Genomic DNA, 10,892 nt, shown 5'->3' with positions numbered 1-10,892 from the left:
TCTTGATGCAGCAACTATACCCATCTCAGAAGGACGACCATCAGTAGATTCAGCAATCTTCATGACGGATGGCTTCAAACTTGCATAGCCAAGTGCATCCATTGGATCTCTCCTAAGCAGTCTAAAAGAGCACCAGATTGCAAAAATATTATTAGTGACCGAAAAATTCCAACAATAAGAATGCCTAAGATATGACCTAGTTCATCATGAATTAGGAGAGGAAAAAAAAAAGGCAACATCACATATGGAAATCCACTAAATAATCCTCATATACATTTTCTCCTTCCTGTTCCCCTTTCTCAAAATTAGATACAATCCACTTTTCAAGTCGAAAGATTGCAATGTGTAAAAGTTATTCTAGAAATGCAAATTTATAACATTATTTTGAGTCTCAACTTAGCATCAAATGCCTGTAGAAAAGAATCACCTTAAATCCTAAGAACCCTTGGCTTATCTAACCTCAACATTAGTCATATACCTCAACATTATTGGAATTTTTTAACAAATAATACACATTGCTCATAATTTCTCTATGGTGATGAGTCTGATGACTCAAAACAGTCAGTTGGGACTGTAGATACTATACTGCTATATATAAACTATTATATTTAATGATATTCTTTTATTCTTATATATAAATATATATGTATATATATACCCCTGCAGCAGCAGTAGCAGCTAGCTGCATAAGTGCAGTAGCAACAACACCCCACCACACAGCAGAGACACTTGTAGGTCTACTGATCTACTGGATAAATTTTCAGTATTCACATGATATGGTATTGGAATTTTCTTTTATGTGGTAACTTTTTTTACTACCACTTAATTGCTTATATTTCTAATGAAAATATATTCATATTATTTATACTAATAAGATTACTAATGAATGAAAACATGAACAGGTCCCAATATATATAGCAGAGAGCATCTCCATGGAGGTCTTACAACACTAAATCAGGTACAACAGATGATTAATTTCATCTTAATTCTGAATACTAGATGAGATTATCATAGAAAGTTAAATTCTTATATATGTTTGCTTGTTTGTTCTTCAACTCATGATTGTTCTTGAAGGATCACTTGCCTTTATCATAGGGACAACTATAAGTTGGAGATCATTAGCTCTAACTGGTAACTAGTGATTACAATTACATATTTTATTTCTTTTTCCTATATATCTATATATGTGTATGTTATGTGATTGAACTGAATTTTTCAAAGAAACATACAAGAAAATGATATTTGACACTATTGATATACTGAAGTTACATCCTGTATGTTATATATGCACATGTAATGTAACTTCTACAATGATTCCATCTCCTTATTTGATTATCTCTTTGGTGGTCTGATCTGATCATAACTGGTTTCTCTGCCAAAGCTAGCTAGCTCATGTTTAGAAATCATTTACATAAGAAACTATACATGACCCTGAAATTTTCTTAGTATTAAAACAAAAGTGACCTTCCAATTTGAAATTCAAGTTATAAATGCTAACCCAAATGTTGAAAAACAAAATCATATTTACAAATTAAAAAAATAAGGCTTGCTCTCTAATAAAAAATTAGTTCTATTCATACTAGTCTCAAGGTAAGAGAGCATTCAATAGGAAACTGAATAAGGAGAATAAAATGTTTCAATAAAATAAACAGGACTATTGATGATTATTCAGAACAGCAAAGTAATAACTTGAAAATCAAGTGAGTACAACAAAAAAATAAAAATAAATAACAAATAAGAATGCACACATTTCACAATTTTAAGAAGTATTTGCAGGGAGGAGTTGCTGGAGTTAAAGGTACATTGCCTAGCAATTAAGATAACCATGTTTAGAGCTGGTGTAACAAGCCAGACTTTCTCATCAAAACTAACCATCTTTTGAAATGACTTCATTATCTATTGTTTCTCATTATCTTTTAATTCTGTTAGATTTTAGTGTTGTCCTATGTCCTTTTTGGTGTAGAGTGGTTTTCCTGTAAGCATTTAAGAAAATACATCCTATGCTTCAAATATCTATTGGAGGAGTGTATTGAAGACAAAAAGTAGAGGACTTAGACTCTTAGTATTAGAAACAAAGTACTAAGCAACCATACACTTGATATGATCTAGAGTAAGAAGGTAACATAAAAATTAACATTGGCCAATCCCCTCAAAGATATTGGAAAATACTTAAAAGCATTGATACTTGTTAATTTCCAATAAAAAATAATGTCCGCAACTATTCTTTTACCAGAAATAAGTATGAGAGTACATAATAGGTAGACTAAGCCATTGTCAATTTGTCATATAAATAAAATGAAGAGAAATAGATCAATGGTGCTGAGAGAAACATGTATTTTGGTGATTCAAGCTTATAGACAAAATTATGATGGCCACATACCAGTAGTATATACAGTAGAAGAAGCTGATACAACATGCCAACTCATATATACATATATTGCAAGGGAACAATACTGTGGAATTAGTAATAGAAGAAATTGAAGAAACAACATGAAAGAAGAACTTCAAAAGACCATCAGAAAATCAACAAAAAAATGCAATACTTTATGTGCTGTCATTTCAGTTTAAGCACATGGGCACTATCACAGTTGATACTATCAAATGATTCATTTTGGTGTTAAGTGTTGTCATTTCAGTATAATCAGTTAGTAATGCCATTGATTCAGAGACTGCAGTATAGTATAAGGAAAAGTATAATACATCAATAACTTTTCAAATAAAGTAGTTGAAAATAATAAATAGCTTCTGTAACATATAACCCACCTGTGGAGCCTGCCAAAGCAAGAGTATCAATACAGTGCCGAATAGAATCACATATGTTTGCCAAAGCCCAAGAAGCAGTTATTCGCACCTGAAACAACAAACGTACAGGAAAATATTACTCCCTTGTGAACAAATTAGAGAGCAGAGTTATTATAAAAACTCAAAGTAAAAGAGAAATACCGATATTGAGGGGTCGCGGGTATTAATCTCCACTGCGTGAATCAATTTGTTCAGGATCTTTTCACTATACCATTTAAGTTTCTAGTAATTCTTCTGTCTATATTTTGAGCTCAAAGAAACATGAAAGCATGAAAAAAATTTAAAATCACCTCTGGAAAACTTCAGGAAAACATGCAATGACACCAATGGCTCGACAAGAAGCTGATCTAACTGAAGGCACCTCGTCTTGTTTGGCTCCATTAATCTACAAAGTCTCTTAGTTATAATGCATAAACTTGTCTGCAAATAATTAATTTCCAAGAGAAACAAGTCAAAAACACATAATCAATGCTTACCGCAGTAGAAAGAATGAAATCCTGTTTCTCCTTTGCAAGAGAGAAGAATATAGAGGAAGTTATGCCCGCAAAACATGTTACTGATGCAACTCTCACCTTGCAGAACACATAGAGGTGGTTCAGAAGTAACTACAGACACTTAAAATTCCAAGATAAATTAATAAACCGAAACTTCAGGGGCTTATAATCAATCTTTAAAAATCCTACCTAAATTGATAAACCTAAACTTCTATCAATTCTTGATAATTAATATTACAAGGGTTGTTAAACAGATTAACACTTTGCAGAGAAAGAAAAAAGAATGATAATGAATTGTCTTTTCTTAGTTACTTTATACTTAATGATATCAGGTCAATGTTAATCAACCATTGCAGCAGCATGTCGCAGAATCAATGGAAAATGCTTGAGCAGATACTACTCAGATCTTCTATTCGCTTCTATTTTATCTTTCATAAACTGTATAACTAGATCCAATTACAATGACAGATATCCACTTTCTCAATTACAGCTAACTAACAAAAACAGATACCCTAATACACACTCATGCCCTCACTTCACACGAGATAAATAACTACAATTCTAACAGGAAAATGTATTCAAAATTATATAATATCTATAGCAAAAAATAGCTAATTCCACCATTGAAAACTTGATACATCCACACAAGCATACAAATAGTAAATCCAAGATTCCAAATACAGAGTACTTCAAGCAATGCCTAGATTCTTGACAAGAGAATAATTTCTGACAACCATAAAGCATGGTATTTCCAAACTAACAAATAGGTTACCTGGAGAGCCTCTAAGCATACTGTGTGATTGTTTACTTTTTCCAAGTAATGAAACAAAGTAAGAAGAACACCTGGCTTCTTTTCAACCTCAATAAAACCTGTAAGAAAGCCAATAATGAATTTATAATATTAAATGAAACAAGGAGTTTTGTGTAAAATTCTTGAGCATACTTCTGACAATATGAAATATCAACACTTGATCATCCTCATGGCATGAAATAATACTCACCTTCATTCATCTCTTTATAAAGCACTTCTTTAACTTACGTTGAGGATGGTGAGATAGTGAAAGCTGGTGTCAAACAACTAAAAGAAGCAGTCTGTTGAAAAGAAAAGCATCACTGAGGTGTGCAATGAAGTGAATAAAATTATGTAATTGTTATAATCAGAGAGGGAACCATACCAGTAGACCTGTCTGGTCATTTCTGAAAGGGAAACCGACTTCAATCCTTTTTTGTATGTATGTTATAACTGTTGGCAACAGTTCAGCAATCATTCTTGAATATCTGTAATACAAAATAGCAGCCCCAAAAGCAGGGGCAACTAGTGAGCTAAGAATCCATAATTAACCTTCTTTTTATTTTCACTAATAAGAAGATATTTGTATTAATCAAGAAAGAGAATACACAGCTACAGTATAGCTGTGCTCAACCTTAAATCCAATCTAAACAAAAATTTACCCAATGAAATAATTCTAAATGCACTACAGACTCCCCACCCTCTATTCTATTCCTCTTACACTTAAGACTTGCCATTTGAAAAACTATTGAAGTTTCTGAAAGGGTCTTTTTTAAAAAAAAATAAGTTTCTGAATGGGTCTAATTAAGGATAAGCTCCTTTAAGCTCGTCTGCTAAACCATACAAGACTTAAAAGGAACAAGAATAGAAGGAACTTGAGTCTAAATGAATTCAAAAATGTCATTTCAAGAATTAGAGCAGAATAATATAATATTTAGCCTACTTTGGAGTAACCGGTTTCATCTTTTGTCAACCTAAGATTGTAGCATGTTTCATTATCTGTTCAAAAAATAAAAGTGTTACTCAATTATGAACTAAACAACTAAAAGAACCCAGAAATATGGATGCCACTAAACATTAATATGAGATGAAGGAAAATTTTGCACAATACATTAGTTATGTGGAGGATCAAAATTAGCCACAACAACAAAGGCATTGACAGACAAGCAACTGCAAGTGCATGCAAATAAAAAGCAAGAAATAAAGAAAATAAAACAGAAAATAACTGCTAAGTATATTGGCTACATCGTGCATAAGCAAGCCAGAATAAGAAGAGAAACGTTCATATAACAGCAAGCAAAAAATATCCATTTCAGAATTTTACCTTGTCAGCACTATGAATTAGAATTGTTCCTTTTGTCTCAGTTGCAGAGGTATCCACACCACCAACAAATATCCTAAGAAGACCAGCTGATACAACAATAGACCTGTGTTATTTAAAAAAAAACAGAAATTGCTGCCAAATTCAATTAAAAAGCAGTATCTTATTTTTTAATAAACTATTTTTAATCAATATATGTATATATTTAAATATATATGCGTGTGTGTGTGTAAGCTTGAAATATAATTATATATGTGGTGGAGAGCTCTCAAGAGCCATCCACCATAAAGATAACATGAACAGAATTCTTAAATGTTGTTGAAAAATTGTACTATTGAAGAACCCACTGTGTCACATGAAATATAAATCAGTTTCATAGTCATTAGGAGAAAAGTATCCAGTCAGTTTCATAATCAATTTCACAGTCAGTTTCACATAAAAGCTTGTGATCATTTTAATTCAAAAAAGTAAAAGATATTTATATATAATCATAAAGATATGGAGCAGAGATATTTATATATAATCAAGATAACCCACATCCATATATTTTTTTTTAAAAATGGACCTCAGAAAATCCTAGTACCCTAGAAGCAATCAAGCCAATAGATTGCACTGGTAGAAACTTCTAATTATGGAACAAAACTGCTTTCCAAATGAGCAAGCAAGAAACATTCACAACTAGAGAAGAAATATGGAGCTTTCTCAACATTAACATTGACACAAGTGATGGAGCTTTCTTTGACCAAACAGTTGTCACTATCTGGGACAACCTTCCTTAACACCGTCTCGCCATTGAAGTTCTGCAGAATCTGCCTGAGTCTAGCAGTAGAGACAAGTGGTTGAAGGCTGAGTTGTGCATGTCCCATTTTGTCATATGTCTTCAAGAGGTCTTTATCAAACACTTCCTAAGGGGAGAAAGCACTTTGGTCATATAACATACTAGTCTTAATTATGTCTTCAAAGGAATACATGAGAAGTTGATTAAAAAAATAGATGCAAACTGAAACTATTGATAAAGGCCAAAAGCCAATAATTGGCTTGAGGAAGGAAAAGGTGAAACATTTGCTACATAAACTCACAAATTAGAGCTGAAGCTCCCATATTCAGTGAGAAAAGAATATAGGGAGAATAAATAAAGGTTTTGGAGCTGTGCTATCAATTAGAAAGTTGTAATACTTCAAGTTCAGACTAATGAACGCAAGAAAAATAAGTTTGTACACAATTGAAGTCCATCTAAAACATAGTTATGTAAAGACTTGAACAATATGCAACTTCAGAATGGCTAAACAAAATACAATTTCAGGATTTAATATAGCAGAGATGAGTGGCAAACTAAATTATATCTTGAAATTGAAACTATGTGGCAGATTTGGATAGCTACAAATTCAAAATCTTGGGAACTTACCAAATTCAAAACTCCATTAGGTTCTTTGAGGGAGAAAGTCAGTTCTTCATTCCAGCTGGATTGTTCTGGATATATATATATAGACTAATATATGTATATGTTTATATGGGGAACCTAAAAAAACACTTCTTATTTGATTGGAGGGTGGCCTTTTATGGCATCTAGTGCAATGATAAGTTTAGTTAAAATGATAAGTTTGAGTTTGAAAGCTAGATTTTTTGGCTGTTTGAGTCAACAGTGTTTGGCTAAGAATAGATCAATTGCTGAGTTGGTTAGGAGTTTATGATTTGGCTTGTATTTTAGTCTCTGTTTTGAGTTTGTTGTAAGTTTGGTGGTGTTTCAAATCTGGCAGTTGTAATTTGTTTATGTGTTTTTAATATACTCCTATTTTTGATAAAAAAAAAGTTGAAAAAACTCAAAAACTCAAAATGCCCATGGGTGGATAAGATAAAAGCAGAGCAAACCAGGAAAATTAGCATAGGGTGGTAGCAGTTAATTCAAGAATGTAAATGGAGAAAAAGTAGCTCTAAAGAAGATTTTGAGACTCAGGCAAATCTTATTTATATATAGAACTTTACAACAGTAGCAATACACAACATAGAAATAGATGGAAGTTGTAACAGTCTAACTGAATACAACTGAAGCTAACAAAACTAACAAACCAGAAACAGAAAACTAATCATGTAATATTGCATTGTCTAACAATATATACATATATTGTTATCTTATTGGAAAGCTTCCACTTTTCACCCTTGAATTTATAAAATTATGGCCTCAAAAAACCAGTGGTAACGACTATTCAATAAAAACAAACAAGCATAAGTGGATTCATTACAAAAAACTAGTATACAATCTGATCCCAACTTAATCCACAAAACCCATTACAAAAATAAATGTTTATGCTCTCTTGTAAACAAAATGATTGGCTAAACCTAAACTCTTTTTTAACTTTACATTGAGTTTTTCATATTAATTTTTCTATTTCAAGTAAATAGGCATTCTGAATCTAATAAATAAAATTTTCTACATAAGCCTTCCTTAGTACATAAAAAGTTAGCCTAATAAATAAAAGCTTGAGCAGATACTACTCAGATATTCTATTCGCTTCTATTTTATCTAATAAAATAAAAGACAGTTCAATTCTCTAATAAATGAATGGATACAAGCCAAAATAGCAATCAAATAAAATAATTGTCTTGAAACTTATTGCCAAATTAAACTATTTCATTATTTGATTATTTAAATGTTTTATTTTCCTTGAGTTCATTTTCAAGGGATATGAATATAGGGGGTGTATTACTGCACATAACTGAAAAAGGAACAACAGCAACAACTCAGGTTGAAGAAAAATTTGACAAGTTCACAAGAAATAAAAGTGACTAAATGGTCTAAAAATATAAATATAATAATCCAAAAAAAAAACTAACCAGATATGCCAATAACATCCATGTCATCAAAGTCGTTTTGAAGGAAATCAAGAACATTCTGAACTCCTTTTGAAACCATGTTCATCCCCATGGCGTCTCCCGTGCTGCAGGTAAATCTGATATACACATTCTTTCCAGCAATCACGCACTGAATACCCTGGAGCCTGGCAAATCTACTAGACCTGGAGACGATGACCAAAACCCAATAAGACAAATGGTTCAAATCTAATATTCATTAATATTCGATGAATCTGACATTTGAAAGAAACTTCACAGCTGTATATTGACTAAAGATTCAACCTTTACATGATTTTTCTATTCTTTCTTTCTTTATTTATTTACTTTTAATACTTTCGGATCCTCAGATTTAGCTTCATGCTTTATTACTCAAATTTATATTAAATTAGAGAAAGAAAATAAAAACATGATATCGATCTCCGTGTTAAAATTTCAATCACCAAAACCACAAACAATATATAAAACTTTACATATATACATATGATATTTATGAAGCATAAACTAACCTGTTAAAGATGATGGAAAGTGTCTCGAAATTTTCAGGGTCCTCCAAGAAGAACTTCAACTTGGAAGCTCTCTTGGTGGAATTAAACCTCACAACCGGTGCTCTGGTCATGCCGTCCCTCAACAACACACTGGTAGCCCCACCAGACAAATGGATAGCCTTGCAACCTCTGTTTGTACTTACAATCAAACAACCCTCCATAGTCGCCATCGGCACCGAATACTCGAACCCATCGAGCAACAACGGACCCGCGATTCCCACTGAAATCTGGACGTACCCAACAGGAATTTCGCAGCACTGCCCCAAAATAGATTCGTAATCGAACCCTTCCAATGTTCTTAGACTGAAACCGTCGTTGCTGAACCGGCCGGAGCTAACTGGTCTCACGCAGGGAAGAAGAAGGCTTGGCCGCACATAGGGAAGAGGAGAAGAAGAGCTGGCCTCCGGTGTTGTCGTTCGCCTCTGGTGTCGTGTGAGGGCTTGGGCCTGCGTGGCCGAAGCTTGGACGGGTCTGGTGGGAGAAAGAGATCCGAGAGAGAGGAGAGAGAATGATGAGGAAAAAGGAGAAAGAATTGAAGGGAATGAATTGGGTTTCTCGGGTCTCACATATTTTCAGGTCTCACAAATGAAAAAAAAAAGCTAAGTGTGGCGGGATGGTGGAATTATTACCGCCCTTTTTTGATAAAGTGGCCCAATATATTACTCTAGCATAACACTTTTTTATTAGTATTATATTCGTGTGTTATGGAAATGGGTATTTGGTGTAGTGTTTACTGCCTAGATGAATGAAGAACATGAGAAAATGAGGAGGCTCGAAGCTGAAAATGTTGACCTGCTTGTACGGATGGTGGCCATGTCCTCTTAGGCTAATGATGGTCAGCCATCCCGCTTCCAAGGTCCAATCAGCCCAATGCAGTCTCTGGGTGACCTCACCCCCATCTCTAACAATGATGGACCAAGTCAGACGGGTCCATCATTCTTGGTTAGGAATTATCAAACCCCACTTACTATGTCTAACGTACAGAATTCTATTGTTAATGTAGGTGAACAGCTGACCATGACTGAACATGGACACTTATCTGCCCCCGAACAATAGTAAGCTCAAGGAGTCAGCCAGCCTGCCTCAAGAGACGGACAACAACAGATTCCAGGAATCAACCAGCCTGCCTCAGGAGCCGGACAACAGCAGACTCCAGGAGTCATCCAACCAGCCTTTGCTGTTGGACAACAACAAGCCATGGTAGTCGGTCAACCTACCTTGGGAGTTGGAAAGATCACCCCAGAATAGCTAACCACGTTCGAGTAGAGTCGGCCAACCACGAATGAGCCAGCACACCAACCCATCACCAGTTCCATCCTACCTCCTGACTTTGGATTGGCTCGCAAGCTGGCTGAGATGGAGGCAGCGGATTCCTGGGATGCCAGCTCCGATCAAGAAGAGCGCATCAAGTTGCTATGCTGAATCCCCGTACAATGACAATTAGCAATGGTGGAGATGCCTAAGAAGTTCAACATCCCTCATATGAAGATGTTTGATGGGACGTCTGACCCAGATGACCACATCGACTAGTACAGACAAAGAATGTTCACAGTGGCCATCCCACGTGACATGAGGGAAGCTTGCATGTGTAAGGGGTTTGGTTCCAGTCTTATTGGACCAGCCCTCCAGTGGTACACTAATTTACCTAATAATTCAATCTCTACTTTTGCACAATTAACTGACACTTTTTTTTTAGCAATTCGCCAGTAGCAGGAAACTTGAAAAATTTGCAGATGACTTGTATGTCATAGTCCAACAGCATGGTGAGCCTCTCCGTGACTATGTAGGTCAGTTCAATAAGGAAAAGGCATCCATTACCAACTGTAATAAGGACACAACCATCTCAGCCTTTCGAAAAGGGCCCCGCTACGACTCGGACTTGTAAAAAAAGCTTACTAAGTATCCTTGCAAGACAATGGAAGACGTCCTCGCCAAGGCCTGGGCACAGATAAAATGGGAGGAGGAAGAAGCAAACTATTATCACTCCTCCCCATGAAAGGAAACTAGAAGAGACTCGGGGTGGACGGAAGACAAAGTGAAAGATAGTCAGATTCATACCTGTATCCAAGTAGACATGAGAACAGGAGAAG

The 10,892-nt window shown here is 34.8% G+C and overlaps 1 protein-coding gene across 1 annotated transcript; it reads right to left on the bottom strand.

Moving 5' to 3' along the window:
- Window positions 1-8,195: 8,195 nt before the first annotated feature.
- On the bottom strand, window positions 8,196-9,005 carry LOC133816600 (3-hydroxy-3-methylglutaryl coenzyme A reductase 2-B-like). The gene is made up of 2 exons (XM_062249003.1): window positions 8,764-9,005; window positions 8,196-8,421 (listed from the first exon to the last, which is right to left on the bottom strand). The coding sequence occupies exons 1-2, from the start codon at window positions 8,970-8,972 to the stop codon at window positions 8,235-8,237; spliced, it is 396 nt and encodes a 131-aa protein (XP_062104987.1). The 5' UTR covers window positions 8,973-9,005; the 3' UTR covers window positions 8,196-8,234.
- Window positions 9,006-10,892: the final 1,887 nt, after the last annotated feature.

The sequence above is a fragment of the Humulus lupulus genome, chromosome 2 (genome assembly GCF_963169125.1).
Source record: "Humulus lupulus chromosome 2, drHumLupu1.1, whole genome shotgun sequence".
NCBI lineage: Eukaryota > Viridiplantae > Streptophyta > Magnoliopsida > Rosales > Cannabaceae > Humulus > Humulus lupulus.
This window is presented reverse-complemented; position numbering and strand designations above follow the sequence as displayed.

Bases quoted from the DNA above. Each gene is read 5' to 3' on its own strand.
- LOC133816600 (XM_062249003.1), bottom strand. From the start codon at position 8,972: ATGGCGACTATGGAGGGTTGTTTGATTGTAAGTACAAACAGAGGTTGC. The intron at 8,422-8,763 runs GTTAGTTTATGC...CATCGTCTCCAG, and splicing joins CTTTCCATCATCTTTAACAG to GTCTAGTAGATTTGCCAGGC.